Source organism: Struthio camelus, chromosome 20 (assembly GCF_040807025.1).
Source record: "Struthio camelus isolate bStrCam1 chromosome 20, bStrCam1.hap1, whole genome shotgun sequence".
NCBI lineage: Eukaryota > Metazoa > Chordata > Aves > Struthioniformes > Struthionidae > Struthio > Struthio camelus.
Window position 1 is genome coordinate 6,619,827 of NC_090961.1, and position 17,535 is coordinate 6,637,361.

The 17,535-nt window shown below is 40.7% G+C and overlaps 1 protein-coding gene across 38 annotated transcripts in view; it reads left to right on the top strand.

Annotated features, from left to right (window-relative positions):
• The window catches only part of FNBP1 (formin binding protein 1), a 104,150-nt gene that overhangs the window by 44,299 nt on the left and 42,316 nt on the right, over positions 1-17,535 (top strand). For all 38 annotated transcript variants that reach the window (XM_068914884.1, XM_068914886.1, XM_068914893.1 and 35 more), the window contains 2 exons: positions 9,958-10,020; positions 10,866-10,970. In XM_068914884.1, the coding sequence (XP_068770985.1) occupies positions 9,958-10,020; positions 10,866-10,970 (168 nt within the window). The remainder of the gene's footprint in view (positions 1-9,957; positions 10,021-10,865; positions 10,971-17,535) is intronic.

Genomic DNA, 17,535 nt, shown 5'->3' on the forward strand with positions numbered 1-17,535 from the left:
GCTAATAGCTGAAAAGAGAGGAGAGGACAGGCCAAAAGGAACAGCAAAACAAGACTGTGCGAAAAAAACCAAAAAAAACAAAAAAAACCCCCACCATTCTAGTACAGCATTCTTCTGTCACTTGTAATGTTTTATTTGCAATTGTAAGGGTAGATAAACCCATGTCAGTTAACGCCAATAAGATGATTGGAATGTTTTTATTAGGTATCTAAAGTAAAATGAAGTGGGTCTTGGTATCTATCTTGTAAAGAATGTGAGCATATCAGGTTTTTTGTTGTTGTTTGTGGACTTTTGTAGTAAATATGGCTTGTGTAAATATCTGATGGGTAAATGACAGGCAAATTATTTTAATGTTAGTCCAGTGAGACCCAATATAGAAAAAGCTTCAAATAACATATGGACTTTATGGATAGAAGCCAGTGACAAAGGAACAGCAAAAAATAAATGGTAAATTTACCTGCTGTTCCTGATAACTTAAGCCTTTAACTGAAGACAGTTGTCAGTCACGGTGTTTGGTTTTGTGGTTGTAACATGAATATAAACTACATTATACTATGAATGCTTGTCTGATTCCCGTAGATTTCTCATATCTGAGCAAGTGGTTTTGAAAAGAAAACTGCTTTTGCCTTCAGGCATTTTTCATATGTAGTCTGTCTCACTTCATACTGTAAAACACAAAGAATACATCGATCGCATTGGGATCTGCAGGAGAGTAAAGTGGTGGTTGTGCAAGTATCACAGAGGTTTGATGGTCCGGCAAAACCTCTGATGTTACAAACTGATGAATGGCTTGGGATTCCCAGGAATTTTGCAGGCAGAGGGCTCCTGCTTACTGCTGGTATGTAATCAGCTGTTATGCTAGAAGTTGCTATCAGCTGTAAGAAAAAATGATCATACCTGGGACTAAGGCCACTGGTAAGAATGGGGAGACCCCCATTCTTGTGCACGGATTCTTGTACCATCTGGATTAAGTAATTCATTCAGGTGTCTAGATACCTTTAAAATGGTATGAACTTCCAATTGTTGCACTATGACTGAGATGGGTAGGGAGTCATGCTGCTCTTGCCATAATTCTTCACCTGGGAGATAGGAATTGATACACAGAGGTGTCATAAGTATAAAAGCGGAAAAGGTGTACTCAGATATGATGGCAGAAAGGGGTCAGGCAAATATATCAGTCTCTGGAGTTTCTATTTCCAAAGGGTGCTGCTTTGAGATGCAGCAGGGGTTATGCGTTTAATAGAGGCCACGGGAGATGACGATAGTGATCTTTCACAGCATCACAGAATCTTTAAACATGTGGAGTGTGCGTGTCTGCATTGCTCCATTGTCATGGTCATTTAGCTCTATTGATTAAAGTGGAATTACACCAGGTGATAGGAGTCGCAAGCAATGAATCATGCTTTGGTTTTCCCCCTTGACCAGTACAAGCCGTAAGCCTGTAAGTAGGCAACACAGAACCTAATATAAACCTGGTATGAAACCTTACATTGCTTTTATGCCGAGTAAAATTTATCTTGTATCCAGTTTTCAAGTATGTTAGGTTTGAGTACTGTGAATGGTGTAATTGATGGCTGCTGGTATAATGTTTTCCATATATGATCGTTGCTAATGGTGATAATATGGAAGGAAGCAGCTAATCAAAGTCTGGCAGGTCAGTCTGGAGGTTGGACAAGTGGGACATTTTGCAAATTCACAATGGGTTGGCTCTGCTGTTGAAAAGACAGCTATCTGCCATTTCCTCTGGCCTGGTTTGGGGCTTGGGAGAGTTCTGGGGGCCTTTAGGCTATGACAGATCACGTGCTTTGTTGCATGATGTCGTTTTGATCATCGGAAAGCTGTAAGAAAGATCAATCAAAGACTATTTCTGTGAAACTTCCATATCTTTAGCAGCAAAGGTCAATCTGTGCTTCCAGTTTTATCGTGTTATGCATTCTTCTTCCATAGGATAGTCCGCCTGGATATTTACAGTGTTCCAGATGATTTTTTGGCCTTGCAGTCACCGTGGAGCTATGCATACATCCTGCTTGTTTTTCATGTTTGGTGTGTGAGCATGTAGGAGGGAGAACTCCACACGCTGTTTCAGTTCTTTCCAGATGTCCAGTGAAGTGAAACTCGTCATAGTATAGGTTCCTCACTCTCACTTCTTCTTGCACTCTCTTGATCTGAGTGTGTCTGTGCCCCCACGTGAGTAATTCTCATCTTCAACCAGGATCTTGATAGTTACCTCAAAGACAACCTTTCGGTCCTTTGCTACGTGTGAAGGTCATGTCCCATCCACCTTCCTCTTGAGGCTCTTGTGGCCAGATGTGCATGACTGAATTCCACTTCACTGTGGCAAGACCTCCATCACCAAACAACACAGATGATCACGCTGTGAAAGGCTGTTTGAGGATGGAAAAAAAGGAAGCCTTTATTATCAAAGAAAGGAAGTGTTTATTATCAAAGTTTCCCAAATGTTTTTAGGTGGGAAACTAATAGGAAGATCCAGTCCAGCTGAAAGGTACAATGTGAACTTTAAGTTGTTAGCAGGGTTAAAGTTTAAAGCACTGGAATTAAACTCCCCCCCCATTTTGAAGGCCTTGAACTATGAAGTCCTTTAAATTGACTCCTGTTTATTGAATGAAGGATTCTCATTGTGGAAACTAAATACAGTTACCAAAAAATGTAGTTTACATTTTCTGTGAATTAACCTGGACATTGCACTGCACAGCAACAGCCTGTAGCAGAGATGAGATGGGAGTTATCTTATCTTCTATACACAGTAACACTTCCTGCTCACTGCATACCTATAAAAAAAACTAAGGGAGAAAGAGGCTGAGTATAGGCAGTGTACGTGGTTTTCCCCTTTGTGCTCTGTCTGGACAGCCGTTGAGGTGGGCCTGTAATGAGAGTGAAAGAGCAAAGATAAAGCTCTGCTAGTAGTACATACCATAACTATGCAAGGCCTGGAGTGCATGTGATACGTGGGCATGTTTAGCTGGGGTTTCAGTTAACATTCAGTATTTTATATACCTGATGAAGGTCTTAATACGGCACGTGTGGGTGTACTCGTATATTAGCGCGACGTGAAAACATCTAAAAGGTGGAAGCTATTTAAAGAACTAGCAAGTATTTCTTTGCCTGTTGGGGCATCAGTTTTACATCTTTTAGTTTTCTTATCACTGCAAGGCTTATACAGAGTTGTCACAGAGACCATCTTTATGGAGGGTGGAGACATTCGGTTGCGATGGCATCTCTTGGTTTTGGATCAGTGGAAAAGAAACTTGTTGGCAAGATCTGGAAGGCAGTGTTTACTGGGAACTAGAAGAACTAGAAGCCAGTACTGCGTGCCTTTATTCCAGCTCTTGTTGAAGGATGTAAAAACCAAAACGTCATTTCTTCTTCCTACCTTAGTTTTTAGTATTAACATTGGATCACCCTTTGAGAAGCCTGCGGGTTTGATCTCTTAAAATATTTCAGCACAGCTGAGCGCACAGCTTTTAAGGACATGATTAGTCCCATAGAAAGGATTTGAGGGTGGGGGACACACTCTTCAAATAAACTGGCATGCTCGTATTTGAGCTCAGAATCCATTGCCAGCCCTTCTGGCCTGCTGCCTTGAAGCCAGATGGTTCAGCAGAGCCACCCAAAGAGCGGGCCAACATAGCAGACTCCTGCCAGCATCCCTGTAGCTTTCCTCCCGCAGAGTTGTTCTGCTGTGCTGTAGGAGGGCAGTGCTGCTCTGCTGAGAGTGAGAGCACACTGTATAGTTACCTCCATACTTTAGAAGAAATTACTTGTTCTGAGTTAGGATTTCTAGCAAGATTTCTGTATAAGGCCTTAAGCTGTCATATGTAGTATGAAACAGCAAGTTATCATAAATATTACTGCCACAAAGTGTCTCTTAGCTTTATATTTGTTCTCTTATTATTGTTCCTGCTGGCATATCTCCCAGCAGGCAGGAGCAACTAGTTCTGTTTGTCCTGTGCAGCTGATCTAGTCTTTGTCTGAAGCCTGAGAAACTTTGGTCTTAGTGGTCTATAATTGTGATTCCTTTGGAACGTGTGGCTTCAGGAGGAGACAAATCCGGTTCAGTTAACATCAGCTTTGATTAGATATTCATATAAACTGTGTCGGGGTAGACCTAGTTGATGGTTGCATGTTACAAAGAGTAATGCTTACTTTGAAGGTGGCCCAGGAGAATGGGGTTATACCACACCATTAGAAGTAGCACCAATAAAAGTGTGCAAATACGGTCATGTATTTTGTGTCACTGTTCACAGGACTGTGTCTTGCTTATGCTACTGTTATAAACGAGAGTGATAAGACCTCAGGAACACGTTGCTATTCTTGGAAACAAAGATTTCTTCTCTGGAGGCAGTTTCCTGTCTTTGCAGGTCAGAAGGAAAACATTTAACAAGGCTTACTGCAAAATTTAAACAAACTGGGAAAACTGAAGAAAAATAGTAGCGTTCTCGAATTTCAGTCTCTGTATATGCTTTAATCACTGGTCATTATTTTAGGAATCACTCGTAACAAAAATAGAGATAGAGTTTGGATTAAAGGAGGAACTGCTACATTAATAATACTCAACTCCACTAACTATTAATATAACCTGAGAGTGCCAGTTATAAGTCAAAGGCAACTGGTTTTTCATTATAATCTGGTTTGAACAGAGAAAGCAGGGAAAAAAGGAAAATGAAGAGGCCTTGTCCTATATCTCTTGAAAATTCATAAATAGACTGTAGTCAAATGACCCATATGCTGTGCATATAAATTAACAAAGATTGTTTTTTCTGTCTACTTCTAATATAAACAGACCGTAGATGCACAAATCTTAAACTTAACCCATGGGGTCAATTGCTATTTACTTCCCTAGGAAAAACAAGGCTGCTTTGTTACAGCCTTTCGTAAGTAAAATGTTTCACGTGGTCGGCTTTTGATATAGCATAAGCAGCCCTGTTATCTTGCTGGTGTTCTACGTGTCTCGGGCAATCTTTTCGTTTAAAGTTGGACAACAGTTCCTCAGCAAAATCTTTGGACTGTAATGTTCTTCATAAGATACTTTTGGCTGCATCTTGCTTTTCTATTAAAGCTCTCAAAAGGTCAGAAAGAAGCTAAGAGGCATCTTCTACCAAGCTTTTGTTGTCAGCTCTTGTGAATAGCATGGCTAGGTCAACCCTTTTGTTTACCAAGAAAGTTTAGCAAAAATATCCCGCTGCTACTTACTGTAATAGTGTTGGCGGTGACAGGTGCTGTACTGTAGGTAACTCACTAGCTGCTCCCAGCGTTTTGATCACCATGGCTGAAATCTGAGCCCAACAAAAGTCAATGAGAGTTTTGTCTTTGATCGCACTGCAGCGAGGATTTCTCCACAGCTGTTACAAACCCAGTCAGCATGGCAATGAAAAGAGCACGCTGATTCGTATGATTTGATTCAAAAAATGAGAAAACTCATGCCTACAACGTGCCTTTACACAGGTTCCCTGTTCCTTTTAAAACTCTTCTTCCTTTACGTCAAATCAGTACTGGAGCTGAGTGTATCTTGAGCCAAGAGATTTTTTTAAATATTCTTTATATTCTAAAAAGTTGATCTAATCCACAGTCTTTTCATATGAGCAACTTAATACTGTGCTGAAAATCTCTCAAGTCTTAGCAGCTCTTATGAGGTCACCCAAAACATAGATTATTGGGCCTTATTCTATGAGCTCAGTCATGGACGGAAACATCCAGTGAAAATGTGGCCAAATAAGGATGGTTCAGAGCACCCTGCAAAATCTTAGTTATGTTGTTATGTTGTGCTTTAACACACAGAAAAGGATGACAGCAGTGGTCATGCCGCCAGTATGGTCTGGTTTTGGATAGTGCAATGTTTTAAGCTCTTTATTAGGTCTAATGCTTGGATAGAGTATTTTTCAGAGAAATCTTAAAGTTGGTATGGTGATTGCTAGCATATTTAGACCCCCTAAGTATAGATTAAGAGGTGATTTGGGGAAACGGAGCAATGAACATTCATAAAAACAAAACTTTCACTTGAGTGTATGCAGAAGTTACCTGCTTGCAGCTTTTCATGTGAGCTAAGGTTGTAGCATGGGCCTCAAACATCTGAAAATGCTGCACTTTGGGGGAAGTCAATGCTTTTAAAAAGAACGTTTTCCTTGTTACATGCTCACTTTATATTTCCTTCTGTTAAAGGACTTTGTTTTTCATAGTCTGTTTCACTCTGGGGTTTTTTTTTGGGGGGGGGGGGGGGGGTTCGTTTTTTAAATCTTCAGCATAGCTAAGAGCATAGATTCTTGGGACTGCTCTTTTACCTGTGCTTTGACTGGGGTGGATATAGACGACGGGAGTCTGGAGGAAATCGTGGCACATGAGCAAGCAGCACCACTGTTGCAGATGTCTTTCTGGCATATTTGAAGTGTGATGCATTAATTTGGTGTCTTGCTTGTAACCTGAGTGTTTTTAAATGGAAAGCCTGATTGGGGTGCAATTTGAGTATTAAATTTGGAAAGAAAGGCAATATTCTTTATCATCTGCTCTTAAGCTCATCACTGTGACTGTGCTGCTGAAATGTATATGACTAATTAGGGACGGTAGTTTTCCATATGGCTTACTAAATCATTTGTCATGTCCCAATTTTCTGAATTACCAAGTGTAGATTAATTGGTTAATGTTTTATTTGATTAGGAGGAAAATCTTAAAATTAGAACTTCTATTTTGAAACCTCATCAAGGAAAAATTAGTATTAAGTTATTTTTGCTAAATCCTGAAACAAACAGCAGGAAGACTTTCGCTGCATCAGAAGATTTTAAAGTCTGTTAAAGGAAGTGAGTTTGCAGAAGTTGAAGATAGTACACGGTTTGAGGAAATCAGAGGCTTCCTGTATGACTTTAAGCAGATCACTTAAGAGAATTGAGACAGTATGATTATCTATAAAACGGGAATATTGAAGAAAGGTAGCTGGAAGGTACTAGCCGCTATCACTTAGATGCTTTATTTAAAAATGAATTTTTGGAAGATAAAAATTGTCCTTTGAGGACAAAGGATTTGCAGAAATAAAAGTATGCTCAATACATATGATTAGCAATGGGTGGCTATCTCTCTCGTAGCAAGGATGTATGTGATAACACAAAGAATTTTGGATTGTAAATATATTTAGAAAATCGTTGAAATAATACCAGTATTTCAGTGAAATCCTAGAAATGTGATGCACCTGTAGTCATCAGACTGTCACTCCACATCGTGTAAGACGTTTTCCTCAGTTTCACTCTTTGATAATCCTCTGTAATGACCATTTTAAATCTTCTTGCTTCGTTCTTGTAAAGGAGCTTCTCAAAAACGTAGCAAAACCTGAAAAGAATGCACTCTTACTGCCCAGGCTTACTGCTTCTTTCCGATATAATTTAAGTGGTTTGTAGAGTTTATTGTGCAGAGAAAGTAAATTTGAAAATAGTATGAATGGCTTATGCAAAATTAAAACTACCTTATTGATTAGTGATTTAAAAATATGAACTTAAGTTCTGTTGTCTGGTGTGCTTTTGATTTCAGGTTTATCTTCCTGCCCCTATATACGGTTGTTCTGTTAAATTAACCTGGCATGTTGTGTGGGGTTTTTTGGTCTTTTCTTAAGGTTTGTGGATCATGAACAGCACTAAATTTCAAGCCGGCCAGTTGTTCCCACATCAAGTCCCTCCATACACTTCAGCAAAGTCAGACGGAAAACAGGGAAGCACACAAAGGATGGTGAAGCCTGGAGGCAGGAAGTGCAGTTTGAAGACAGCCAAGTAATTTTACTTGCAGCTTCACTGTTAAAAACTTCCACGTACTCTGTGCTCATTAACAAAATGTTTAAAAATGCAGTGTGAAATTGCAGTTGTTCCTTGGGACTGTTTTCCTAAACTCTTAATTACAAAGGCAAGCTTGAAATTGGGAGCACTTCACATTCCTTTAGCGAGGAAGATGCACTATCTCAGTCACACACAGTTTTTAAAGGAAATAGGAATTTACAAAAGGAACCAAAATCTACTTGGAGTCTTCCCTCCACCGCCCCAGCAGTTTTACAGTTCCCTTTTTAAATAATGTCACAATACAGTGAATGAGTTTCTGGAGAAGCCTAGGCTGGTGGGCAGAGATCTGAACTGCGCAAGTATCATCAGAGTTAATGGCAAAGGATGCCTCTGTAGCGCTGCCAGCCTTTCAGCTGCGTTGCCTTTTATGGCCTAGCTGCTTCGCATTCAGTGTTTCCTATAGGTAGGAGCATGGCAGGCAGATCCGAGTGCTCCGCATTCCCGTAATTATAAGCGTTACTGACATTGTGCCTCTCTTCTGTGCTTCAAGAATTTTTACGTAGAGATGAACACGGTCCACTAAAGCTGTAGAGTGTCCCTATGTTCAACAGTAGGTAAGCGCCCCTGCCTGCAGAGGTTTGGGGCTACAGGTAGTATGACTACCACTCAGAGTGGTGTGTTGCTCTTCCGTTTGCACAGCTAAGCTGGAAGTTATCGTGATTTTTAAGGCAATAGAAGTCTATTGGACATTGCATGAGATAGAATTACAGTTTTCAGACTATGAAGGTTTGCTTCTCGTGTATGTTAGGGCTGGCTCATCTGGTGGAGTCAGGCAGCTAGGAAATGTCACTAGCACGTTGATTCAGGAATCCTGTCTCTCTGACACAGGCAAAATACCAGCTGCTTTAGTGGAAGATGCAGGAAACCCAGTAGCAGCCAACTGAAGTGCTTGCAGGCATGTTCTTTCTAACCTTGGCAGTTTGTGGCAGGCTACTATTCTGAAGTTAAAGCTTTTTTAATATAATAGACTGTTGATACCATGTCGCATAACATATATGGAATGGTTGGTGATGCATGGGCCTCAGGATGTATGAATTTTGGTGAGTTGTAGTGGGACTATCTGGTTACATGAGACCTATAGTTTTCAAGTTTGCTGCATGAAATTGTCTGTATTTGACTAAAACTTCCTGACTGCCAGTAAATAATACAGTGGAAAGGCCTCTCTCTCTTCCTATTAATAGTTTTTCTGTATTGTTTATTTTGAAAGATGTTTCGTAGGGAGAGCGACCTGTTCTAGCAGTCAGCTGGGGACTACGTTAGAATTCATGATCTCTCTTTACAGCTGTGTCACTGATTGACACAGTGCTCTTGAACAAATGGCTTTTCTTCAGGAAAAGTGAGGCATACAGAAGATAGAGGGAATAATATCTAAAGCACATTAGATTCTTAGAGGAAAGAGTATCGTGTAAGGGCTAGAAGTTGTTATTTAAACTGACTTCAACTAAAAGACTCCTGCTGCAAAAGGCAGCTGTGCGCCCTTCATGTAAGAAGGTCCTATGTTTTAAAGAAAATTATCATTTAGTATGTAGCTGACGTTTCAGAACTTTGGTAGCACCCGCCTTCATGCATACATGCGCGCAAATTTATGGGAGAAGAAGGTATCTGGAGGGGCCCAAACTGTTCAACAACTCTCCAAAGCAACAAACAGCCAACTTCACAAATGCCACCAGTAACTAGGAAGAAGAGATCGGGACAAACATCAGTTGCTAGAATATGTCAGTCAGTAGCATCTTGCTAAATTCCACGTATAGAGAAGTTTTAATTCAGACCTAGTATTCAGTCAGTAACCAAAGAGGTCCTCTTCAGATAAAAGTACTTAAGATTTCATAGCATGGGAAACCAATAATTATGAGTTACAGTGAACAATACTAGGTGGAATTGCTGAAGGAATTAATTAGACTTTGTCTAAATAACCACTATAATTGATGCAAATATACATCTGCAGCTTGCTGAGACATTAGATAGTCGTCATACACCTGCTCAGTTTTCCAAAGTTGCAGAACACGGCTGTCAGAATAATTTCTGTGTTTTTTTTTTTTTTCTGTAGAGCTTCTTGAACATAATTGGCCGTTTGTTCTTTTGTTGTTCAAAAGTGTTTTCTTTTTCTTTTCTTTCTTTTTCTAAACAGCACTTCCATGATGGCCGAAAGGCACAACAACATATTGAAACTTGCTGGAAACAACTTGAAGCAGTAAGTGGAAACTTCTGAGATGTGACTTTTAAGCCATTTTTATACTGTTTTCGTAGATGTGGCTGCAAACGTGACATTTGGAGAAGGAGGGTATATGAATAAAAGCTCTGAAAACTGCAGAAATGTGATATTTAAACCCTGCTGTCTTAAATACACTGGGTTAGCAGAGTCTGATTTAAGGCTCAGTGTCTATCGTGAGTAGCATTTCATTTGATATGACTTGAAAAGTGTGTTAAGCGTTCCTGGAACTGCAGAGTCCCTAAGGTCCTGTTCAGTTATTCCTCTTTAAGCTGAATAGCTTTCTACTGCATGAATAACTTGAATAGGACCATCTCTTGATAAAGGTGCTTTTTCTCAAAAGTCAGTACATCTGAACTTAGGCCTCGTCATTCATTGCATGAACAAGTGAGAAACTGAAAGTGGAAAAGAGGATAAGGAAAGGAAACAGTAGTAACTAAAAGTCCTACTCACAAATGCGTGCATTTTAGCGGCTTGCTTGTTGTGTATCCCAAAAATGAGGGAGTTGAACGTAGTAAAGGAGTGATTTAGTAGACTGGAGCAGAAGAGATGGTGGTGGTGTTAGGAAAAATATTGAAATACCAGTGATATTGCTTAGAACCAAATTGTCTGAAGATTAGAGCAAAAAATTTATTTATGGCAACTTTGTTTTTGCAGTCCTTTAATATATGTCATTGTCAAGAAGCTAGTCTTAAAATCGCCTTACAATAGTTACAGCAGATCAATTTAGGGTGAGGATTGCTTTTTAGTGTGTGGGTTTTTTGTTTTTTTTCCCTTTTTTTATTTATTTTTTCAAATTGTGTTTTTCTCATACTTTTCGTTTTCAGAGTAAAAGGAGGTTTGAACGTGATTGTAAAGAAGCTGATAGAGCACAGCAGTATTTTGAGAAAATGGATGCTGACATCAATGTTACAAAAGCAGATGTTGAAAAGGTAAGCCGGAGGGAGGAGAGACTATTTGTAAACATGGATGTGGTAGGATCAGTTCCTCAATCCTGCTGGTAGTATAAAACCTCTGAGGCTTAATGCTTTGCTTAAGTCAGTTCATAGAATGATTAAAAAAATAGAGATCTCTCTGCAGGGACCTATATTTGCATAAAAATTGTAAACGGATACAGTCAGATTTCTTTAGTGTAACAGTATTCAGTTTAACATAACTGATGTGGCTCCAAATAAGTTTATGCAAAATCAGTTTTAACTAGAAGCCCAGAATCTGTGACAGGTAAGCTTTTGAGGACTCATCAAGGACAATGGGTGCTTGCAGTTACGCATGTGTTGTGTGATCCAGGTAGAACCAGACTTTGTGCGTTGTTGAGCAGCACTTCAGATGTCCTGATGGCTTTGGTTGCAGCAGGGAAACGTTGCCAAGATGGCTGTTCGGATGCTAGGTTTACAGCAGGACAGCTTTTCATGTTGTGGAGAGTCCTGGAATTGTTGTTTGTCGCAGATAGCATGTGGCTTTTATTTTGTATTTGACATTTGCTGTCTGGTTGGAGATCTGTTTGTGGCTTCCGCACGTTGACCCCAGTTCAGCAAAGCTTCTGAGCCGATACTTAACTTTAAACGTACGTTTAAATGTTTCAGTGCTGATTAATGTTTTCTCTTTAGTTTGATTCAGAATTAGATGCGCAGAAGGAAGCACAGTGTTTAAACATCTAAGCCCAGTGATGCCTCTGTAATTTAAGAAAGCAGTGGGGAAGGAGAAGGCATGTCTAAATTGCTTTTGTTCTTGGTGTTACACATCTACTCAAAAGATGTAACGTGGTATTTCTGATCAAGATTGTTGCAATGGGTAGGGGTAGTTTTGTCTTTCATGAAAGTTTGATTCACGTAAATAGAAATTAGTCAGGACGTTTGAGCAAGTCAAAACATGATCTTATACTCACGTTTTAATGTGTACCTTGAAATAGTGTAGAATTTAGCACCCGTGGAAAATCGGGTCAGAAGAGCTCTGACTTCATTTTATTCTTTGCAAAAATTAATTTCTTGTCTCTTCTTGTGTAAAGTTCAGACGGAAGTGTCAGAGGCACTACTGTTTTATATGAAGATCTCTAGCATTGAAATCTCTATGTTTACAAGGGAGTCCTTTAATGAGAAAAAGAAAAAAGAAAAAAGCATTCAAGTTGAAATATACCAAACATTTTGCTGCAGGGTCAGGAAGGGAAACTAAGTTGTACATAAGGAATGTTTTATAGCCCAAAATTTCCATTACAATATGTAGTTTTTGCTCTTCAAAAACTCCATTTCATTCCACTCTCTGTTAATTCAGTCCTAGCAAACTATCAAGTACAAATTTTCCTTAGGTTTGTGCAATCTTTAAATGTTTGTGATGTGCTGAGCATCATGGAAGCTGGGTGGCGGATAGCAACAAGGATGCATAAAGTAAAGACAGTAAATGAAAAACAGGCTCAGAAAATTTCTGCAGAAGTGTTGTTGACTATCAAAGAAAAGAACACCCCCGTCATCGTATCTTTTGCTTGGCTGCTAACTGTAAATTTACCATGCCTGTTTAATTCTGCGTCGCCTTCTGTGTTTGCCAGGGTACTTTATGGATGAACACTTCTACGGGGATGTTGAAAGTGTAATGCCACATGCAGTTTTTCTGCCCGAGAAGGATCATCTCCGCTTTATCTGTATGAAGCGGTGATTCTCTTAGTTCTACATCATTTCTAATGCTAGCTGCTTCTGGCCACAGTGAAAGGCTACGTAAGGGTTGCATATCAGATAATGTTAGGTAAATTCCAGGAGGCAGTCTTTGCCCTTACGCTCTTTCCCTGTAAAACGGAGCAGAGGGACTTCGCTTCTGAATTCCCTTAGCTTTGTATTGTATGTATTTGTAAAATATTTATTGCAAAATAGGCTCAGTGGCATCTTGAAGGCCAAAAAAAAAAAAAAAAAGTCAGCCTGCTAGAGCAGTGATGTGCGTTGGCTAATCTATGGAGAAGGCATTAGTCAACTTCCCAGTTATGCTGTCAGTCAGTGGGGTAGATGGAGAAGGAAAAGGTTATCAAAACGAGTGGAATGTGAAATAATATTACTGGACAGAGAGAACAGTGTTTTCTAAGAGCATGTGTTAAACAGGGTTCATCCATGTCAGGCTGTGAATAATGCCCTTTCTTTGCTTCCCCTTGCCCATGTGACTGGGACTGCTGTTACATAACTCCCAAGTGCAAAATAGGATATTGTTTAACCAAGCACTGCTGTTGGGGGCAGCTCTCACTGACTTGTTCCAGGGAGATGCAGAAACTGCTCAGCTTCAAATAAAGCAAGATGATGACTTTTTCTTTCCTCCTCCTATTGCAGTGGTTCTCATTTCTCTTGCCCCTTATGGTTTGGTTGCTGCAGTCTTGCTCCCCAAAAATCTCTCTGGGCAGGAAAGCAGACCATTTGGCTGCGTTCAGAGCCAGTGCTATTCGCTTGTTGGCTGAACAAGGTGCTCTTCAAGCAATGCAATCTGTTGCCCTCATTTCTTAGGCTTGAGAGTGACACCTTGGCTACTTCAGCTTGTACCTGCAAACATGAGAAGACCCTAAAGCTATTTTTTGCATCACGCATTAGAGTAATGGAATTAAAATTCTGCCGTGAGCATAATGACAGGTACAATCGATCTATACAAAACTGCAGCTCCCTAATGCACCTAATGCTTTGAGACAGGAAAACTGTATGAGGCTCTGAACTGCTAGCACTCCTCAAAGGCTATTACGACTGAAAGACAGAAGTGCAGCAGGAAATTCTGTGATAGAGCTGCCGTTTACCAGCACTTTAAATGGCCTTGCCGAAGGGATAGCTCTTGGTGTTGCAGATTGCTCGGATTAAGTAGCCAGCATAGTGTTAGAGAAGCAAATTAAGAGTTATTCTTCCTTGTTTCTTCAGGCTCCAGGACTGTTTAACAAAATGACGGTGAAGGGCCTCAGGTTTGTGCTTAGAGGCGGGACTGGATGGGCAGTACGGGTTTCTTGCACCGAGGTCCAAACTGCTCATGCAGAACCAGCTCAGGTTTGCTGCATTTGGGGTATGTGCCATCTCTGCCACTTCTATGGGTTATTCACCGTTGCAGCCAGCCAGTTTGGTGGTTGATATAAAAGATGGCAGGGCATTTAGCTTTGCTTTTCTCCCATCTCCTTTTGTATTGCTTACACAGAGCAAAAGGCTGTATTCAGATCTTAGTGATGGTCACAGTTTTTATGCAGAAATCAGAAAAGGGGAGCAGATTTAGGAGCCTTGAGCTCCCCTTCCTGTGTTTGCACCGAGCCTTTAAATTACAAGCAGCTGACGTCTGCCGAGAGGAGGTGTAAGCGCACACACAGTGCAGGCTGGCACAATCCTTTTGTTAGTTCAGTTTAGCAGAGTGAGAGTAGAAAACTTACCGTGTTGCAAAAAGCTGCGCTGTGAGAGTGCATAAACTAAGTAAACAGTGTAACATGTCGATGCTAACAGTGCGAAAGCTTGTAGGTATCACTGTAGGCTTTAGCTTCCTTGGATGGGGGTGGGATGTAAGCTTTTAAAGGCGTTCTCTTTCAAAAAGCACAGTGGAGTAGCTTTAATTTTTTGACCATTTGGGGAAATGGTCTCTGTCACCGGGGTAGAGTCCGTGTACTTATAAGGAAACGCTCTATTGTTTGTTCCTTCTCTGTAGAGCTGCAGTCACTAAAAAGCTGACATCTTTATGGGATAACGCAGTACCCAGTGGGGTCTTTGCAGACTTCGTGCAATTAAAAAAAAAAAAATGCCAGTCAACTGGTTTTTCTAAAGGTTTATTTTCAAAGTACGTTTTACAGAATCTGCTTTTAAAGAGGAAGTGGTTGAGGCCGACTGCGTGAGGGGATGAGCACTTTTGCTGCTTCTGATTTGCGTAGCAATTGAGGGGGAGGATGGCGCTTTGCAGGAGATACTCAGTATCAGGCAGGATCTGCCCATTTGCTGATGAGTAGCACAGCCGTGTGTTGGGGTCCTAGATAATAATCGTTTTGTCAGAAAGCACTGTTCACTTCAGCTTTGAGCAGCAAAAACTGAGCTGTGTGAGAGTTCCCAGTACTGCGATCCTGACGCCAGGGCTAATCGCTTAGTGCCCCCCCACCCCCGTTATGTTAGGAAGATTACACCTCGAGTTGTTTTGAGATTAATGCAAATGTCTTGTGGATTTTTGGAGGTAGCAAAAGACTTAAAGTGCAAACTTGACCTTAGCTTTCACGTAGTGAGAATCTCCTGACTTCGCTATAAACTTGTGTGGTTTGTTTTATTTTTTTTATCTAGCGTGTTCTTTGCTTGCTTGTTTCAACTGTTTCATATTCAGCAAGTCTTTGACCTGCACCCAGAAAAATTGAGTTTGTTTTAAGACTTTATTCATATCCTGTGATGTGCTGACATCTCTTCTGGTGCTGTGAGATTTTCCTGTTCAACTTGCTTCCTTAAGTTCTTGAAATCTTTTCATCGGGAATTAGCATGTCCTTACAATGAGTGATACCTGAGCCCCAGATACTTAGGCCCCAGAGAAATTTCTGATCTGTGCTTGAACGCTGTCCTTCATACACTGTTTACAGTATGCTTTGTCAGAATGGCAGACAGGTCCTGGTACAGTAGCAAGATACAGTGTGCATCGCTGAAACCTTTCAGGCAAACCATAGAGGAGCGTTTTCGGCTTAGAGCCAAATTATTGCAGTGTACGTCATCGAGGTCTTGACCAATTAAGATTGTCAGCAGTAAACTCTGCAGCGTAGCCAAAGATTTTGGGTGCCTGCCTTCCGCGCACCAGAACCGCATAATGAGCCTAATTTTTCAGGAGACCCTGAGTTATCGGCGCTGTGACAACTGGGCTTGTCTTATCCTCTCCTTCTCCAGCCCGACTCTGTGCGTACTGGCATACTGAATTTCTCAGCACTTCAGAAAACGTAGTGCTATGTGCAGATGATGATAGAAGCTGGAAAAGCTCCATAGTATTTTTGTCATTAATATGATGAATATTCTTTAGCTAGTGCAGTGAATAATTCCAGGGGCCTTGCTTCTCCTTGCCTGCTGTGATTTTACAGAAGTGCGTCAGCAACGTCTCAGTGAAATTTGCAGGCTGGGTGAATAAGGCTCAGTCCAGCACATAGCTCAAGAGGGTCTGGCCTCTGCCTTTCTTGTTTGAGAGGTAGATGTTGCATGAGATCTTCCCCATGTTCTCTGCGTAGTGAATTTTGCATACGTTGATTAGGCAGCTGCTTTTCTTTTGCTCTGCGGCTGGAACTGGCTAAACCCTTCTGCGGCTCTGCTTGTGGCTTGGGCCAAATTTCCCATCAATTCAAGTGCAGTCTTGCCTTTGTAACATGATTTAAGGCCATTATGTTCACCCTAACGTAATTTTCATGGGTTGCACAGCTCTCTGATGATCTCCTTTTGGAGCTGCTTCCTTCCTAATGGGCGATGCAGTATGTGAATGTAGGGAGTCCCTCAGGACAGTCATTTGCATTTCTGGAATAGTAAGCCTTGTTTACAACCTGCCATTAGTGACACTCAGTGATGATACAGCAGCTGTTTTCCTTTTAGACTTGTGACTGATGTATGAGCTTTGATCTCTAGTAAATAAAGAGTTAATGACTGTAGCAGGGTAATTTAATAACATCCTCATGTAACCTAGGCAGATACTGCGTTTGGTGTTAAGAGATCAAGGAACACAAGTATCAGTCAGTTTAGTATAAGATGAGGGAAATCCATCCGAACTTATTTTTTCTTATAGCAGTGCTCCTCTTCAATAATGTCCTAGACAGCAATTTGAGAGTTTCATTAAAAATAAAGCCTTATTGGGAGGAGGATTACCTTGTGGAGCAAACGTGTTAGGGAAGGAAAGGGGACGTTCCTGAATTAAGGATCAACTGTAGTTGAATCAAAAGTGTAATATGGGAAGCGTTCTTAGGTAATGCAAAGCAGTTAGTTTATGCTTAGGTGCTTGGAAAACTGGTTTGTAGTCGCTCTATCAAAATATTAGGACAGCTTATTTTACCTGTGTAGGAACTAAGTGAAAATGGAGGATTTAGCTTATTTTCTGTAAGCTGTTCAATGTAACAATGAACATATTGTAGCTATAAAGTTAGGCTTTAAGGTTAACAAATTCCTATCAGCAACTGTGCTCAGCCCTGACTATGCATTGTGCATTGCCTGTGTTTGTAAAACCTTCCCCAGAGAAAGACGATTGGAACTGTGTCCACTATTCCAAACGTGAACTAAGCAGTCTGTTACACAGTCTTGGAATAATTTCTATTTATATTCATTACTTAGGTTTACACGCTGCAGAATTTAATTTGCTTATGTTAGTACAACTGAACACCTCTCTAGAAATCATTTAAACTTTATCAGCCTGTGTCCCAAATACCTGTCTTGTCACCTCCTCCCTCGGTTCCACATATCCTTCCCCACGCTGAGCAAGGGCCCCTTTCTTTAGTAACAAATCGGACTTTTGTTAAGTGTCCTCAAGGAAACTGATTTCTCCAAACTGCGTGGCTGGCTGCCCCGTGTAAGCGAG